This window comes from Puma concolor, chromosome E4 (assembly GCF_028749965.1).
Source record: "Puma concolor isolate L17-30 chromosome E4, mPumCon1.1.hap2, whole genome shotgun sequence".
NCBI classification, from domain to species: domain Eukaryota; kingdom Metazoa; phylum Chordata; class Mammalia; order Carnivora; family Felidae; genus Puma; species Puma concolor.
The window spans coordinates 29,723,156-29,741,965 of NC_141683.1; the positions used below are offsets into that span (position 1 = coordinate 29,723,156).

An 18,810-nucleotide genomic window follows, 5' to 3' on the forward strand; every position below is an offset into this window, starting at 1 on the left:
GACCCGAGGTTATGGTACCTGCTCTAACTTTCCCGCTCGGCTTCTGCTCGTAAGTTTCACGGGGCTAAGTCGGTTTACCGCCAGTGTGCTCGGCCTGACCTCGATCTTCGGGTCCCCTCCAGCCGCCCCACTCCCCGCCACCCCGGGCCCCGCGAGGCCCCTGCGAGAGAGGAGGCGGCCCAGCGCCGAGCTGGTCCGACTGGTTCTGAGCAGGAAGTCCCCCGCCCTCGCCGCGGGCGGCCGATCGACCCCGGGCCGGCCTGTGCGTCCGTGGGTCCGTCCGGCGGCCTGTCCGACAGCTGGCCGGCGCTGGCAGGCGCGCGGTCCGGCCGGCCGGGGCGGAGATCAATGCGGCTTTGTCGGGGCCGCCCACACCCCGGAGAGGCGGCTCGCGGCGGCGGGCCGGGCGGGCCGAGATAAGCGGCCATGTGACCCTACCTGGGCCGGGCAGCGGGGGAGGGGCGCGCAGGTGAGGCGGCGGCCGCCGGGCCCTGCACGCGCACACGGCGGCCCGCGGGCTCAGCGGCATGGCTGTCAGCAGGAAGGACTGGTCCGCGCTGTCCAGGTGAGCGCCGCGGCGGGCCCCGGGGAGCCGCACCGGGGTCTCCTCCGCGCGCCGGCTCCTCACCCCCCACCCCTTCCCGCCCGGGAGGCGGGCTCTGAGCCTTGATCCTGCTGGCCCGGCTGCTCCGTAAGGGGGGACGGGCCCCGGGGGCACACTGGGGAACTCTTAAGTGACAGGGCGGTGTTCTCGCTCCCCGACGGTTTCCTTTCCTCCTCTTGGGGACTGAGGCCGCACACGGGGTGCTTGGGGGAGGCTGGGACCGACCTGGAGAGCCCCCTTCAAACACGACCCCCTGCGGGGACGCGTTGGGGGTTTGGGGAGGTGTTTAAGAGTTACCGCCGCCAAGCCTCATTTCCAGACAAGCCTCCCTTGCTGTCACGTTTCTCTGGTAGAGACTGGGAGAGGGGGGCCCTGGGGAGGGGTCCCTCAGCACCTCTTGCGGAGGGGGAGTGGGGGCACCACTTCCTCGGAGGGTCGGAAGTAGAAGGATCAGTGGATTGAGAGACCACGGCGCAACAGACACCGCCCCCCCCCCCCCCCCCCCCCCCCAATGAAGCTCAGATTCTGAGTTTGGCATTTTCGGGTGGTGTCTGGGCTGGATCACCTAGGATAGTTGCTGTTCCCCTTTGTGCCTCGTTCCTTATTTGTAGGCAAGTCCCTCAAAGGGTCAGGAAACCGGGTATCTAATCTCTGCCTGCTGGGCATCCTGTGACGGTTAGATAAGACTGGGGGGTTGGGGGGTTGTCCTGGAGGCAGCGCCCCTCACTGTGGCTGGTGACCCCCGGTGACTCCTCTCGGAGCTACCCTGCACCTCTGCTCAGAAGTGTCCACATGAGCATGTTCACCTCCTTATCCCCAGCAGCATCTGTCACATACACCCATTTTGCCCTTGAGGAAACTGAGGCCCACGTAGTAGCTCTGAGCTGGATTCCTAGTCCTTTGATCCCATAGGCTTCAGCCAAGGAGAAATTGGCCTTTTTGACTCTCCCAGGTGGGCATTTGGATCCTGAGGCCAAGGCAGTCTCTGCAGGGGCAGACCAGCACCCTCCCCAGGCTTTCCCCATTAAGGCTGCTTTCAGGCATTCTCTAGTGCTCTAGAATCTCCTTCCCCTCCCTCCAGAAGGGCCCCAGAACTTCTCCAGCATCTCAGTCTCATCTCCCCAGGGCTGGGGGCCCACCTCCTCAGACCCTCATGACCTCACACTGCTCTGAAGCACAGTGGCCAGGTAACCCCCCAGGTGGAGGGGCCCAAGGGATCTAGAAAGGGGATAAAGTAAGCCCCGAGAATGGAAGGAACTCAGTGCCCTGGAAAACAGGAACCTAGGCTGCCAGGGAGGTTGGACACACCCCAGGGAAGGTCTGTGCTGAGGGTGGAGCTTGGGGGTCCAGACCTTGGACTCTGTGTGTGGGTCAGTGTACATGTGGGTTGATGTGGGAGTGTCTTTTCTCCTAGGTGTGGGCATATCTGTGCCTATGGATGTGTGCCTGTATGTGTACGTGCAGGTGTATGTGTGGGCGAACATGTTTATGGCCTGTGTGGTGTGGAGGCATCTGTGTGGGTAGTAGGTTCTTATGTGGCTGAGTTTGGGCCTTAGGAGTCTGAGTCTGTTTGGTGTGAATGTTTATGGGAGACCTCAGTATAGGGCATTGGGTTAAAAATGCAAACCACACGCAACTTCCTCAGGAGCTCACAGACGGGTGGGATGTATGTGATTTTGTGTCTGAGAGCATGCCTGGATCTGTATGGGGTGTGCGTGTGTGGTGGGTGGGCAGCTGGGGCATGAGAACTTTACAAATGGGAGCAGGGTCTGGTCTTAGCTTGTCCACTGCTCAGATGGACTTGTGGCTGCTGGGGTAGGGCCGAGTTCCCACGGGATGTCCAGGGTCAGTGCCAGGCACGCCCTGGAGAACCAGTCCTGCCACAGGAGCCCCTGGCCGGCCCTCCCTGCTGGCCCCAGCCCTCACAGAGCCCCGTGGGCAGACACAGCTGCTGCCAACAGTCACCCTGATGAGGCACCTGGAACAGAGGACCGCTCCTTCCCTGCTCCCTTCGTGAACAACAAGCCTCAGCGGGCAGGAGGGAAAGGGCTGTGAGTCACTGTCAACCGAGTCTCCCAGGCTCGGGAGGACTATGGTGAGGGTGTGACCCGTGTGGCTCCAGCCAGGGCCCAGGTGGGGAGCTAAGGGCCGGCCTGCAGCCTAGCCTTGGTGCGAAGTAGGAATTCAGATGCTCCAGCCCTGGGCTGGGGGCAGCGGTGAGCTGGCTGGCAGGGCGCCCTGGTTAGTGGCCCCGTCCTTTCCTCCCTTGGCTGGCTGGGTGACTGGGTGACGGTAGAGCGGTAGAGGCTGGGCGGGGCCTGTCTGCAGGGGGTGAGGGGTGGGTCTGAGAGTGCCTGGGACTGAGTAGCCAGCGGTTAATCATTTCCCTACCTGGGCCTTGAGCAGACCTCCCACCTCCCAGCACTGCCCTCCCCTGACACCTCTCCCTAGACCATCAGGGCTAGAGGGGACTTCAGTGACCACCTGTGGTGACCCCTCATTGTGCAGAAGGGGAACCAGAGACCTGTCTCCCTCAGGGGTTGAAGACTGGCCCAAAGTCCTACAGCCAGTCAGAGCTGGGCCTCCCAGCTCTTCTTTCCTTCAGAGGTTTGCAAATCCTGCTCCTTGAGGTCCGGGGTTCTACAGATGCTTCTGAGACAGACTCCCCCCCCCCCCCCCCCCCCCCCCGCCCCGCTTCCTCTACTTTAACCAGAGCAGCTGAGCCTTGATCTGTTTTTCAAGCTTGTTTTGAGGTCCCCTGCAGGGCAGGGAGAAGGGGTTTCTTCCTTAGATCTAACTTCTGTCTGGTCTGCAGCAGCTGATAGCGGTGTGAGTCCTGTATTGGGGAGGGTAGCAGCCCTACATGGAGGCAAAGACAGGGGTGTTGTCTCCGAATGAAGGCCAGGAGGCAGAGGAAAGGGTTGTGGCGAAGGTGGGTGTGGTGGGGCAGCCTCCTAGGGCTGTGGCATCAGCTGGTGAGAGTGACTGGGACTCCTGGATGGTGGGACCCGGGTTCCATCCTGGGCCTGGCTCTGGTCAATGTGTTGGCCACCGGGCTTTCCCAAACCTCTGCTCTCCCATGACCTCTGGCCTGTCCTGGGGTGGGGAAGCGCACAAGGTCAGAGGCCCTCCCAGCCTCCCCTGCTCCTTCCTCTGAATATATACCCTGTTGGCTCTTAAGAAGGTGGGTCCTCACTCTGGCTGAGGGACAGCCCTCCCAGGACATCCTTTACCAGCATTTGGTATTGTGGTTAAGGGTACAGGCTTGTGAGAGGCTGACCTAGGATGGAATCTTATTATTATTATTATTATTATTATTATTATTGTTATTTTATTAGTTGTGGTATCTTGGGAAATTTACTAGTCCCAGTGACTTTCCATTTCCTCGTCTGTGAAATGGGGATAACACCACCTTTCCTCACAGGGCTGTTGTGAGGTTTAATGTCAATGTTATTTGTAAAATACTTAGAACAGTGCCTGGCATTATAGTAAGCACTTCTATGTTACTACCTTTACTTCTTGGTTCCTTCATTTATTGAGCTATTTACCATATTCCACAAATAGTTATGTGCTGCTAAAGGTTCTAAGGCCCTTTGTTATCATTTATTTATTACGGGGGTTTCGACAACTATACCTGCGGAGGCCCCTCCTGGATACTGACACCTGCCCGTCCTTCCCCCCAGTTCTATCCGTTTCCTCATCTGATAGCAAGTTATTGGCAATAGCATTTCTCCCCCGGGGTGGGGTGGTGGTGAAGGTGGTGAAGGTGAAGTGATTCATGTTTTGCCAGGGGTTGAAGGCAGCCCCATGATTCGTGAGCAGCAGGGGAGTGACCAAGCCACCTTGGGTGCACTGTGGGGTCATGGCCTAAAACTGGTGGACATTCAAGGACACCTGGGCCCCACCTCCTGCAGTTCCAGCCCTGGAGACCCCTTAGGGTTAGGGCTGCCCTGGGGAGGGGTGGGGGGGGGGGGTTGGTGAGTCATTTCTGAGGAGACCAGGCTCTGGCAGATCACACTCCATATATGGCCCCACTGGAGAATAAACAAATAAGCTGCTTCCCCCAGGGCTGAGAGGAGTGTGTGGGAACGGGGTTGCTCAGGACCGAGGAATCCTGGAGGCTCCAGCCCAGCCCAGCTGGGTGTGGTCAGGGGAGAAGAGCTTCCGGCTTTGTGGGGCACTTTCCCGTGGATGGATCCTTCAGCTTTGGAGGACGAGAGCTGGTCCCAAAGTGTTCATAGGGGGAGGGAATAAGTCCCGAGAAGGAGAGAGCTGAAAACATGGCCTCAGATGAGAACCCGATGAAGTTGGCATTTCCACGTCTGGTGGAGAAGGGCTGCAATCAAAGCCTTATGGCCTTGACCTCAGAACTTAAACAAGATTCCCATAGGCCTTCACATGACCCCTGTAGGCTATGTGTATCTGAAGATTGATCATTCATTTACCACACGCGAATTGATGATCTCTTGTGAACCAACTTCAGCTGAGGAATGGGAGGGCATCAGAACCTGGCTCGTAAGAGATGGGCAGGTTGCCTTTGGGGAGCTGAGGATTTGTCCCTGCTTAGTTCTCTTCCTTGTCAAGACAGAGGCTTTCGGTTCTCAGGGAGGAGGAGAGGCCTGCACATCTGAGAGTCGACGGTCACACTTGTTCATTCCACATTCACTGGCGCTTGTGTGCCAAGAGCCGTGGTGCATGCTGGAGATGAGAGGCACCCTGGCCTGTGGTCTCTCCTCTCCCTGCAGGACAACAGCCTCACACCTTCCTTCCTAACTTCTCATACCTTCTCTACTCCCCTTTATTTGCCTGGCTTTAAAAAGAAAACAAAACTTGATGTGTGTCTATTGTATAGAAATTACACCTCAATTAAAAAACCACTCCTGGGGGGCACCTGGGTGGCTCAGTCGGTTGAGCATCCAACTTCAGCTCAAGTCATGATCTTGCTGTTCATGAGTTCAAGTCCCTCCTCGGCTCTGCGCTGACAGCTCAGAGTCTGGAGCCTGCTTTGGATTCTGTGTCTCCCACTCTCTCTGCCCCTCCCCTGCCCTGCTCACATTCTGTCCAAATAAATAAATAAATAAGTAAATAAATAAATATCAATACATAAAATATTTAAAAAGAATCATTTCTTAAGTGGTGCCTGAGTGGCTCAGTTGGTTGAGTGGCTGACTTTGGCTCAGGTCATGATCTCGCAGTTCGCGGGGCCAAGCCCTACGTCTGTGCTGACAGCTTGGAGCCTGGAGCCGGCTTCGGATTCTGTGTCTCCCTCTTTTCTCTGCCCCTCTCACGCTCTATCTCTCTCTCTCAAAAATAAATAAATGTAAAAAAAAAAAAAAAAAAGTTATTCCTTGAGTCCACATTCTGCTCTAGCACTGTCCCATTTTATTTGCTTTTCTCTGAGGAAAGTTTCTCCAAAGAGTTGCTGGCTCTCACCACTGGTCCCTCGGTCTTGACTCCCATTCTTCCCTTGCTGGTCCAGCCTGGCTCCGGCCCAATCCGTCGAGCTGGCTTCCTGTGGACCAGACACTTCTGTTCTCTCTACTCTGTGCTGGTCTTCTTGTCCCCACCACCCCCTGCCCCTGTGGTCTTGGACAGGACCTCATTCCTCCCTCCAGGTTCACACTCCGCCCTCCAGTCTCCTTGGTCTCCTTTTCTTCTCCTCACCCCAGACAAGCCGGAAATGGAACTTTCCTCCCCCCACCAGCTCCCTAAACTCCTTCCTCCCCTGATCTTTCCCATCGTACTAACAGCACCAGGAATTGCCCAGGCCAGAAATCTAGTTTTCCTTGTTTCTTCTTTTTTTCTCCTCTGCATCCACAATCCCCCTTTGGCTCTGTCTTCAAAATGTGTTCCCAGTCCATCCCTTTTTCCTTCTCTCTGTCGCTACCAAGTTCACCACCGCCGGCATGGCTCTCACCTGGGCGATTGCAGGAGCCTCCTGATGGGTGCCCCTGTTTCCCTTCTCCCTCTGCCACCCTCAATTCTTTTTCCTTCAGCAGCCAGAGATAATAATAATAATAATAATAATAATAATAATAATAATAATAAATTCTGTCATGTCATTCCTCTATGTAAAACTATCCAGCGGCTCTCCAGCACACTTGAGTACAGCCCACATTCTTTCTCTGGTCTAGGAAGGCCTTTTCTCTGGCCTCTCCTCCCTGTCCAAGGTCCCTGCGGGCCATATTCTGGCTCTGGGTCTCCCTTCCTCCAAACAGCCAGCTGTCACACCCAGGGCTTGGCACTTGCTGTGCCCTCCTCCTGGGCCACCTTGCCTCCAGATGCGGCTCCTCTGGCTTCTTCTCAGAGGGCCCTCTCCTCCCAGTCGTCGTCTCTCTCTTACCCCTTACCTGGTTCTCTTGTCCTGTGTCCCTTGCTGACGTTGCATTGTCCATGTGCTCATTTCCTTGCTCACTGACCGCACCCCGGCCCTCTGCACTATGTGCTCCGTGGCCGGAAGAACTCTGTCCGTCTTCTTCTCTGTTGCACGCCGGGCCCTGGAACTATGCCTGGCACGTCGTCAGTGCTCAAAAATTACTTGGTGAATGTTGGATCAGCACGATGTTGGACTTAGAAAACCAGATCGGAGCCATCGTGTGGCTCCTTCTCCTCATTTTAGTAAAGAAAATCGAGGAAGAGGAAAGAGGGGGATGTGCACCAGGGGAGGAGGAGTAGACTCAGCCTTACAAGAGGCGGCCTTGAGGAATCTTTCCTTGGAGGCTCCATAGGTGCTTTTCATTTTTAAAAAATTTTTTTTTTTCAACGTTTATTTATTTTTGGGACAGAGAGAGACAGAGCATGAACAGGGGAGGGGCAGAGAGAGAGGGAGACACAGAATCGGAAACAGGCTCCAGGCTCTGAGCCATCAGCCCAGAGCCCGACGCGGGGCTCGAACTCACGGACCGCGAGATTGTGACCTGGCTGAAGTCGGCCGCTTAACCGACTGCGCCACCCAGGCGCCCCTCCATAGGTGCTTTTCATATGCGATTCTGTTTGCAAAATTTGTGGGTTTGCATGATTTTTTTTCCCCCAAAAAACACGTCTGTTCCTTCAGTTGAGTCTTGGTTGCCTGGCAATACTCTGCAAGAGGGGAAAAGGTCTAGAAGGTATAGGGCTGGGCAGAGGGATAGGCTGGGAGAGACACCACCTGATAGTGGCAAAAGGAAGGCCTTACAGTAACTCTGGGAGGGAAGAAGAAGGCCTTTTCCAGACTCTTCCTATCTGTAGGGCCCCAGATAGCACTGGGGGAGTCATAGGAAGGCTCCAGAGAGGGCTTGCTCTGCTGACTCTCAGGGCATGCTACTCTCAGCCCAAACTTTCTCCCAGGGCTCTGGGTGAAGCACATCTTCTTGCTCCGCCAACCCCCCTACCTCTAACCTCTAGGCTTGCTCAGGCCCTCCTTTCTGCCTGGACTGTCAGATGCTCTCCAGCCCCCTGTCACCTCTATTAAAATCCTGTTCACCCCCCTAGGTCCAGCCCAGGTTCGTTCAGTCTTGTCCGTGAGCCTTTCTTGGTAATCTTGGCCTACAGTAATCATTCTCTCCCCTGCAGAGCAATTTCTTTGCTTTGGTTGGGGGAGTTATTGGTGGACACGCTTTTCTTTCTCACTTGATAGTAGGTACCTTTAGGGAAGGGACGTTGCCTTGTTCTGTGAACCCCCCCGTTGCTGACTTGCTGGCCTATTGCAGTTGCTTAGAGACGTGTTTGCTCTTCGCTTGGGATGGAAGGGTGGTTGGATGGAAGATGGGGTGGGCTGGCAGTGAGGTGGGGGGGGATGGTAGGGCAGGTGGCTAAAGATGATTGGTGGGTGGCTGGGATTGGGCAGGGAAATGGGGGGTGACTGGGTGGATGGCTGTTTGGATTGACAGGTGGCTAGATGGGCAGGTGGTGAGTGCCGAAGGAGGTGGGTGGGTGGGTGGGTGACTGGCTGTGGGAGTGCCTGATTGGTCCTGTGAATGCAGGATGACTGGGGCAGGAACCCAAAATAGAGTGTATGGAGTCCCCTTGCTCCCCGACAAATGAAAGCTGGGTCTAGAAGGTGAGAGAGGCCAAAGAGCTCCTGAGAAGGGAAGTGGATATTGGAACCTTTCCCAGGTGTAATTGGCCTTATTTGTGAGTCTCCCCATTCTGAACGGCTGAGAAATCCCGCGGGTTGTTGGGAACCTCTGAGAAAGTTTCTCTGCCATTGTCCATTGATGAATATTATCTAAGAATCCAGGATCCAAAAGAAAAAGGAACTTGTCAAGTTTATCTCCCTCCTTCAGGCAGAACTGTGCCCACCCTCCCATGTTCCTAGTCACCCCTAGAGAGGGAGGCCCCACCTTCCCACTCTGGATTCCAGAGTCAAGTCCAACCCAGTGTTTGTCATCCTGGGTGGTTTTGTCCCCCAGGGGACATGGCAAAGACAGGAGACATTTTTGGTTGTCACAAGTGGCGGGTGGTGCTAAGGTATCTCTAGTGGGTAGAGGTTAGGGATGCTGTTCAACATCCTAAATTCAGCACAGCCCCTCCACATGAAGTTACCCAGCTGAAATCTCAGTGGTACCCGGGATAGGAAACTCTGGTCTGATCCAAATCCTTGTAGTACCTTTATTTGAAATTTAATTGACATGTAATGTGAGCCACAAATATGAACCATGTTAAAATTGTAAATTTTCTATGAGACACACTAAAAAAGTGAAAAGAAACAGATGATTAATTTTCATAATAGGTCTCATTTATCCCAGGGTATCCAAAATATTATTTCAGCGTGTAATCAATATATGGAATTATTTTTATTTTTTAAATGTTTATTTCTGAGAGAGAGAGAGAGAGAAAGAGAGAGTACAGGGGATGGGCAGGGAGTGAGGGAGACAGAGGATCCGAAGCAGGCTCTGCACTGATGCGGGGCTCGAACTCATGAACCGAGAGATCAGTACCTGAGCTGAAGTCAGATGCTTAACCTACTGACCCACCCAGGTGCCCCAATAAGCAGAATTATTAACAAGATACTCTACATTCTGTTTGTCATATTACGTCTTGGGACTACCTGTGTGTGTTACAATTCTGGCACGTCTCAGTTCAGCCCAGCCATGTTTCTTTCTTTTTTTATTTTCTTATTATTTTTTTAAATGTTTATTTATTTTTGAGACAGACACAGAGCATGAATGGGGGAGGGTCAGAGAGAGGGAGACACAGAATCCGAAACAAGCTCCAGGTTCTGGGCTGTCAGCACAGAGCCCGACGCGGGGCTCGAACTCACGGACCCGGGGATCATGACCTGAGCTGAAGTCGGACGCTCGACCGACTGAGCCACCAGGCGCCCCAGCCCAGCCATCTTTCAAGTGCGCCATAACCACCTACAGACGGCCCAGGCTTAGAGGGTATTTGCTGTCTTCTCCCAGCCCCGTAGGGGTCTGCCCTGGGAACAGGTATCCGGGGACCCAGGAGTCTTGCCTGGGCTGCACTGATCCTCTCCACCCCCCTCCCCCAGCCTGGCCAGGCAGTGGACTCTAGAAGATGAGGAGGAGCAGGAGCGAGAGCGCCGGCGGCGACACCGCAATCTGAGCTCGGCCACGGACGAGGAAGCTCCCAAGCTCGCCCAGAATGGACACACGCCGGCTGCCCAGAGGTGCTTGGGTCAGGGTGGGGACGAGGCACCATTTCCCTGTCCCAGGTGACCCGGATGGACTTAGCTGCCCCAGACAGACCAAGTACTGGGGGTGCCCGGGGAATGAGATGAAGGGTCCGCAGATGTCCTTCAAGCTCCTCACCTTCCCTAGACCCTCCTCCACGCTGCCCGCCTCCACCCTCTTCGGAACCAGAATCACTATACGCTGATGCTATCCGTGAGCCGATACTTTGCTGCACATTTGGTGGATAGAAGTCATTTAATCCTTACAGTATCCCCGGGAGAGAGGTATCATTAACCCATTTTACAGATGGAGAAACTGGGTCAAAGAGCACACACAGGTGACTTGCTGAGATTGCACACCTAAGGTTGGCAGAGCCGGACTCGCCATCCAGATCGGTCAGGCTCTGTGGGCTCAACTCTTTCCACAACCCAGGCTGTCTCCCCTGTAACCCGGAACCTCCATAATTCACTTCTGAGGGGAGGGATGCGGTGGCTACTCTTGCCGCCTGGATTTTAGAGTTATGAGGGAATGGAAGTCCCCTGTGGGCCAGGACTGTGCTGGGCAATCACGTGGAATGAGTCTCGTTTCACCCAACAGGCCTGGTTTGCAGATTTGGACGCTGAGGCCTAGACAGTGAATTCACTTACCCCAATTCACATGGAGACTAGGGTGGTGAGGAAGGAAAAGAATCTCCTTTTGCTGGAGGTCAAGTGCTACGGGTTTAGGACAGTCCTCTCATGTTGCTCGTGTTCCCTTGGGTCCCCAAGAGAAGGGGGAACAGGGTGTGCGCCCCGAGCTGCCCCAGTGCCCGTGGCCGCCACTGTGGCTAACGGGAGTGCAGGATGGCGTGTCAGAGCTTAGCGCTGTCCTCTCAGCTCCACCACTGATCATCTGTGCGACCTTTGACAAGTCCCTGAATGTCTCTGGTCTTGATCTAAGCTCTCAGGGGGCGAGCACTGCATTTATTCCTTTTGACTTCTGCCACCCGGCACGGGGCCCAGCGCAGACAAACTTGTTCAGTCAGTGTTTGTTGACTGGGTCTCAACATGCAGAGTTGGACCTTATAGGGGTATATAAACTTTTTAAAAACGTGGTGCGCATTGTTCAAATGACTTCGTGGAAACCCAATATGTAAAGGCGGTTAAAAGTGATCTTTCTTTAAGTGATGGGGGGTGGGGTGCCTCCCCGGTGGCCCTGGAAGCATCCCCATTGGGTCAGGTACACCCCAGGGTGTCTCCCGTCTCTGATAGCCTCTGATACTTATCTTCCACCCCTTCTCCATCTTCTGGCCTAGATTGCCCAGCGTGGAGGAAGCCGAGGTGCCCAAGCCGCAGACCTCAGCCTCTAAAGATGAGGACAGCCAGGCCACCCTCAGGACACGGCAGGAGCGGAGGCAGAGGCGGCAGGCAGTGGAGGCTGCACAGGCCCCTGTCCAGCGGGAGGCAGAGGAGGGAAGGGACAGCTCCGGCCCAGAGCAGGCCAAGCCGCAGCCCCTCATGCCCAAGAAGGAGGCGGAGCTGCCTCCTCGCCGGAGACTGAGCCGGGAGCAGCGGGGCCCTTGGGCCAGGGAGGAGGAGAGCTTGGCGGGCCAAGAGGCAGAAGGCGGGAAGAAGGGGGTCTCAGAGAAGCCCCCTATCTCAGAGAAGTCCTCCGTCCCAGAGAAGACATTAGCCCCTGGAAAGAGACTGGTCTCAGAGGAGTTCTCCATCTCGGAGAAGGCCCCGGGACCTGAGAAAACTTCTGTGTCAGAGAAAAGAGCCATCTCAGAGAAGAAGGCCATTCTAGAAAAAACAAGTGGCTCTGAGAAGTTGCCGGCCCCAGGGAAGACATCAGACTCAGAAAGGAGACTGGTTTCTGAGAAAGCATTGCTCTTTGAGAAGTCTCTGGTGTCCGAGAAGACCTCAGCGGCAGAGACAAAGCTGGCTCCAAAGAGGCTGGCAGCCTTGGGACAGCCCCAGGCAGGGGGGCGGCTGGCTTCTGGGGGAGGCCAGCCCACCACCACAGAGCAGAGGGGAAGTGTCCTCTCTGAGAAGAGCCCCCCGTCCTTGGCGGAGCTGGGAGAACAGGGCGTGCCAGACTCTCCGACTGTGACTTCCCGCCTCCCGCCCATCACACTCCAGGTTGGCAGTGCCCCCGCCCCTCCCATCCCTGCACGTGCCCCTCTCATCCTGCCCTGGGTGGTCTCTGGCTCCCTTGCTGTCTCCTGTCCTCTCACCGTGGGGCTGGATTTGGCAATTTCCTCTCTCCCTACCTGCTTCCAATCACTGTCAGAATAGGGGACGCTTGAGGCAAGGGCAGGCAGTTGGCAGCTGAAAAGGGCATCAGCTGTGTTGCCAGGGAGCACCTGCCACCCTGAACCCCCTCGTGATCCAGGGCCTGGATTTCAGGACACCAGCAGACTCTGGGGAAACCTCACGTCCTTCCAGAAGTTCTGCTGCAAAGGTCTGCCTGGTGGCCTGGCCCCACGGAACTGTGTCCACCGTCCTCACAGCAGAGGCAGAGGGGCAGGACTGTTTTCTTCTCCTCTTCCTCCTGCAGCTCTTGGGATGAGCCAGGCCACATGGGGTCCCCATGGCAGCTTGGGCTTCGGGCTCCCCCGACCTCCCGTATGACACTCCCCCACTCCATCCAGGTGAAAGTCCCCAGCAAGGAGGAAGAGTTGGACACACCCTCACCCACTCAGGCCACCTACAGCAGCTCCCTCAAACGCTCCAGCCCCAGGACCATCTCCTTTCGGGTGAGAGCCCAGGGTACCTTTGTCTCCAGTCCCCTGGAGGGCAACCTGGGGAAACCAGCATCTATCCCAGCATTGGGGCCTTAGGTTAGATATCAAATGGATCCTTTGGATAGAGAGGTGTTTTGGATTCCCATGGGTAGCCAAGAGCAGATGACTTGGGTTAAGTGAAGGAGAGCCAGTTAATGACCCAGAGGGTTGGGGTGGATGAGACTGAGCAGCCCCACCTAGTGGACAAGGCCAGAGCTGCAGGAAGAGGGCATCAGGCAGGTTCCGTGGCCGGGGCCCCACCCCTGCCTTCAGCAGTTCCTGATCCCACCCAGGAGGCTTGAGCAGCGGGGAAGGGTAGGAGCCAAGAGCAGTGGGGCTCTCCAAGCGCTCCCTACTCTGCCTCTGCCCCAGTGGTACAAGTGATATGGACTGGGGACTCTCTTCTCAATTTCTGGTAATTTACTCTTAGTTCCTTGGTTCACTGGGTGGTTCACTTATTTTTGACTGACTGTGCTTTGTGCCCCTGATGTGTGCCAGGCCCTGGGGAGGAAGCTGGATGCCTGATATTGATCAGGGCTGGTCCCTGCCTGGCAGGGCTCATGGGCAGTAGGGAGGCAGACAGGAAAACAGATGGTTGAGCTGGTGGTGGTGGTGGGGCCAGGGAGGGGCTTCTGACCCGGCCTGGTGGGTGGAGGCAGGTGTCTCCCAGACAAGAGGAGGATCTTTAACGGAGGTTTGGTTGGGGGTTGGAGGAAGAGGAAGTGTTCAGAAAGCTGAGCCTTTCCCTCGAGGAGGGCCCTGGCCTCCTGGGGACTGTCACTCATCAGAGACTATCCTTCTTGTTTCAGATGAACTCCAGGAAAGACAACTCAGAAACAACCTTAACACGCAGGTCAGGGGCCTGGAGGCTCTGGCTTTGTCTGATCTGGTCATGTTCAGTCTGTGTTTGCTGAGCGACTGCCACCCGTATTCCTTGTGCCAGGCTGTGCCATAGAGCACCCGAGGGGAAGGTGCAGTCCTCGGCCAGGGCTCCAGACCCTGTGGGGAGACTGGACCAACATGAGGGACCGAGGCCCAGCGAGATGGAACAGGGATGGGGGGGCGGGGAACGGGGAAGGCTTCTTAGAGGAGGCGGGGCTTGGGTGGGGCTCTGAAGGTGGAGGAGGTTGGGGTGGGGAGGGGGAGGAGGGCCTTCCAGGACGAGGACCATGAGCAGCGCAGCGCAGGGAAGGGGAAGCCACGACTTTCAGCAGACCCAACGCAGGGGGGCCCGCAAGTCTCCATGCGCCATAAGCATCGCCGTGCCCCATAATTTTGATGCGAGTAGTGTGAGGACTGTGTTTTGAAAGAAGGAAGCTGAAATGGGGTCTGGAAAGCAGCTGTGCTCGAGCACGAGGAATCCTGTGCACTCGTGCTGTGTCCACCTGCCCCTAAACATTTGTAGAGGCCAACTATCCCAGGCGAGGCGTGGGGTGACGGTGGTGGCACATATGAATGAGGCACGGCTGCTTCTGTTCGGCACCTCACATCAGACTATTAAACTTGCGAGAGCCGCCTCCCCCGCCCCGGCAGGGAGGTGCAGGGACAGGAATGGAACCCCAAAGTGGCTGCAGCCGCCCAGCCTGCGGGAGCTGGAGAGTACATCACGGAGCACTCGACTCCTGACTGGGACTTGAGATGGAGGGAACAGCACGAGTAAAAGCACAGAGTATGAAAAGCGTGAGGTATCTAGCTAACTGGCACATAAGCCCGCGGAGAAAGGGGTCGGGGGGTGGGGTAGATGCTGGTGTCGGGGAGGAGTCAGGGACCAGACCATGAGAGCCTTGTATGCTGTGTCAGGGAGTTTGGTCCCTGCCCTGTGGCCTGCGAGGTTTGAGCTGTTGAGGACAGGTTGGGCTTTGTCTGGGGTAGGAGTGGTCTGGTGGCAGTGGGGGAGAGCTCAGGGTGGCCGGCAGAGGGGGTCGGGGAAGGGGAAGGTAGCAGCGCTGCGGAAGGTAGACAGGAAGGAGATTCAGGAGATGTGTGTGAGGTCCAGTGACAAGAATGGGGGGGGGGGGGGGATGGCAGATATTTCTGACCCTGGGGGTGTCCTGCTGAGTGGGGATGTTTCTGGGGAGGTGACGAAAGTCCCTGGACTTTCCTGTAGTTTTTCACTTTGGCCAAGTCATTCTCGCCTCATTCAGTGATGGAGGCCATCTTCTCTTTGCCAAAAGGGTAGGTGGGTACGGTTCGGGGCCCAGGCGGGCCCCGGCGCAGCCGTCTCACCTGTTTTGTCCCGTCCTCCCGTCCCACAGCGCCAGCGTGAGGCTCCCGGCCAGCACAGTCAAGTTAGGCGAGAAGTTGGAGAGATACCACACCGCTGTTCAGGTGGGCAGGGCTCTCGTGGAGGGGCTGGGGCACCTGATGAGCGTGGTAAGTGTGGTCTGTGCACGTCACCCTCGTGGGCCAGCCATCGGTGTTCTCTTTCCAGAGGTCGGAATCGGTCAAGTCTCCAGGCTCCTCCCGCACCGAGTTCTTTGTGGCTCCCGTGGGCGTAGCCAGCAAGCGCCAGCTCTTCGAGAAGGAGCTGGTGGGCCAGAGCCGAGCAGACCCAGCCTCCAGCCGGAAGGTGAGGGGCTCAGGCCCAGCTGGGTGTCTTCAGGCTGATTAGGCCTGAGGCCTCCAAATGCAGAACTTGACCCTGGCAATACTAGAAAGCTCCGTGTTTTCCGGGGCGCCTGGGTGGCTCAGTCGGTTGAGCGTCCGACTTTGTCTCAGGTTGTGATCTCACGATTCATGAGCTCGGGCCCCATGTCGGGCTCGCTGCTCTCAGCACAGAGCCCGCTTCAGGTCCACGGTCCCCCTCTCTCTGCCCCTCCCCCACTTGCACTCTCTCAAAAAGAAAGCTCCACGTTTTCTCATGTCCGTTTTGGCAGAACCTGCTGTTGACTTGAGTTGCTGTTCATTAGCCCGTCTCCCAAGCTGTGTGCAGCATTCCCTGGGGGACAGTCGGGGGCCTTCCGGGGCGTATGTGGCACATGCTAGGTGGATACGGGAGTGAGGCAGAGTCATGTCCCTGTGCCAGGACCTCTGAAAATGCCATCCCGTTGCCAGCCGCCCCAAGCCCTGAGATGCAAAGCTTTCTTTTCAGGAGAACATGAGGCTCTCAGGGGCTGTGACATCAAGGCTCAACCTGTGGATCAGCAGGACCCAGGAATCTGGAGCTCAGAACCCCCAGGTACCTCGTCCCTCCCTGAGATCTCGTGCTACAGGCCTTTTGTGGTAGAATGACCCGGGTGAGAGAAGGGACAGCCCTGAGAGAAACAGAGCTTCAGCAGTGGAGACCATGGGGAGTGAGGAGGGTAAGCCTGTGGGCCAGAAGGCAGAAGAGAGAAGGAGTGGGTCTGGGGTCTTCCCTCTCAGGAAGGGGAGGAACCTTGGGTTCCCGAGTCCCTCCGCAGTCAGCCTTGGTTCCCCCCCCAAACCCTGATGTCCCAAACCAGGAGGTGCAGAAACAGCCGGCAGCCACCAGGAGGACCCAGTTGGGAAAGAAAGCAGATTCCTTCCTGGAGGCAGAGGTGAGAGGAGCAGAGAGGGGCCGGGCCTGGGGAGACTCCACCCCTCACCCCCACGTACACACTAATTGGCCTCCAGCTGCACAGTCTAGTACCTGGGATACCCTGGTTCTGCTCTCAAGCTTGTTTGACCCAAACTTGAGAATGCTGATTGAACCCCGATCTGGCTTTGCTTTCCCTGCAGCTTTGCAAAGCCCCTCCCCGCCCCCAACATCAACCAGCAGGTTTGGGGTCTCTGGTATGAGTGTGGGCCTTGGGCAAAGGGATGCCTTCCTGTCCGGAGGCCCCCTTTCCCTCCCAGCTCTAGGAACCTCCTTGTCTTTTCTGACAGACCTTTGCCCCCACAGGTGTGACGAGCCCTCTGCCGGGACAGACCTGCAAGGTCTGCATCTCAGGGGCCCTCCCTCAGGCCGGGCCCTGTCTCCAGCAGCATTCCTGTCTCTCATTGCCCCTGCCCCCTTTCTGGCTCTGGACCTGGGGCCGGGAGTGTCGGGGAGACTCAACCAGCTCCTGCCCAGCCCAGCATCCGGGGGCAGGTGTCCCCCCTGCCCCCGGCACCTTCTCACCCCACTGCGGGCGCAGCAGATCCCGGGACCCAGTGTCAGCACAGCGTTGGTTCTCGTCAGCACCGTGTGACCTCCACACCCCGTCCGGAGATAGTTCCTGCTCACGTCCAGGGTCAGGGCGGTACTGTCTCTGAAGAACCTCAGGGTCACCTCTGTGATCTGCTCCCAGCAGGTGCCTCCACGTGCCTGTGGTGTCCCTCGCTGAGGCCTGGATTTACGCACCTTAGCCCCCGGGCCTGCTTCCAGCTTGCTGAGGCCCATCGGCTGGGTTGTAAAGGAGTTGCACTGTCTTCCATGTGCCCCCCTCCCCGCTTTGTTTTCCTCTCACTTCCTTGGCCTGCGGCTCTGGCCGGGAGCTCAGTGCCTTTTTGTGCGCCCCTTCACCCTCTTTCTGAAAAAGCTGTTCTCAGGAAAGGTCTGATACACTCGCTCACTCTCAGGTGTAAGTGACTAATAATACCTTAAAAATGGATTCCTTCCTGGAAGATGTGCTTTTTAACCAGGTTCATCATTGTTGTGACTGGACTGAGGGGAGGGGTCAGTTGCCATTCTCCCTGCAGCCCCTCTTTTCCTCACATTCAGGCGGGCTGCTGCCCTATCCTAGCATGGGAACTTGGTGGAAGGCAGAACTGCCACCTACAGTACCAGGCCTGCTGTCACACTTCCCCAAACACATTCTCCCCCAAGCCAGTCCTCCCCAGCATCATGGCCCATGTGGGCTTGGAGACTGCTGAGCTTTCTGAGAATCTAGGACAAACCCAACTTGGTCAGTCCGGTGCCCTATCCAACCCTTTAATGCTGTAATTGAAAAATATATGTGTGTGTGTGTGTGTGTATACACACATGCATGTGTACACACACATATCTCACACGTATACACTATGTACTATATACACACACACATGCACACACATATATACATATATACTTATATACTATACACGCACACATAGACGCATACACACACATATACACACACCCACACGTTTACTTAGTTAGTTTTTCATTTGAACTTCATTAGAACTCTTCTTCCAGACTGCTCTGGTTTTACCCAGAACCAGCTGGGGGAGGTGGGGGAGAATAAGTGCAGAGCCCTGCCCGCTTCCCCTTTGTCCTCTGCCTGCAGACATACCTGGAAAACTCCAGGGTTTCTCAGAACACCACCCTTAAGGCCATCATCAGGCCCCAGTTCCCAAAGCTTGTGGGACAGAAGCAGCCAGCCAGGGACCACCAGCCTTGTCCCAGCCTTTGTGATTGTGAGTGAGGGCTCCTATCTTGGGTCCTGTGGACTGGGGGACAGAAGGCCCTCAGGGCCCCATCTGTTCAGACCTCCCAGTGACCCCAGACTGGCCCATTTTCAGCTACTGGGTCTCCTGTGGCTGGTCCTGTGCCTGCACTGAGCTAGGGACAGTGGGACGTGGAGGCACTGCCCTGCACCCCACTGCCTCCCCCCGAGGTTGGGGGACGAAGGCGGACTGCGGAGGGGCTTGGGACCCCCAGGCCCCTTCACTTCCTGGGAGGGAAGACCCCAGACCCACTCCTCTCTTCTGTCTCCCGGCCCACAGGCTTAGCCCTCCTCACTCCCCATGGCCTCCACTGCTGGACGAAACCAGGGGCAGGGGGAGGAGTGTGATGAGCTTTGCCCAGAGACTCAAAGGACCTGCTGGGAACTCAGGGTTCAAACAGGGACCTAAAGACTTATGATGGTCTATTCTAAACTTTGGAAAGTCCCCTGGCGGGCGAATTT

General features: G+C 56.5%; 1 protein-coding gene across 1 annotated transcript; it reads left to right on the plus strand.

The window, feature by feature from the left end:
* Window positions 1-250: 250 nt before the first annotated feature.
* On the plus strand, window positions 251-17,535 carry LAD1 (ladinin 1). Its single transcript, XM_086694052.1, has 10 exons — window positions 251-565; window positions 10,077-10,214; window positions 11,513-12,338; window positions 12,851-12,955; window positions 13,792-13,835; window positions 15,238-15,310; window positions 15,414-15,551; window positions 16,074-16,160; window positions 16,426-16,500; window positions 16,845-17,535. Exons 1-10 carry the CDS (start codon window positions 528-530, stop codon window positions 16,848-16,850), a joined length of 1,530 nt encoding a protein of 509 aa, XP_086550178.1. The 5' UTR covers window positions 251-527; the 3' UTR covers window positions 16,851-17,535.
* The last annotated feature ends 1,275 nt before the right edge of the window (window positions 17,536-18,810 follow it).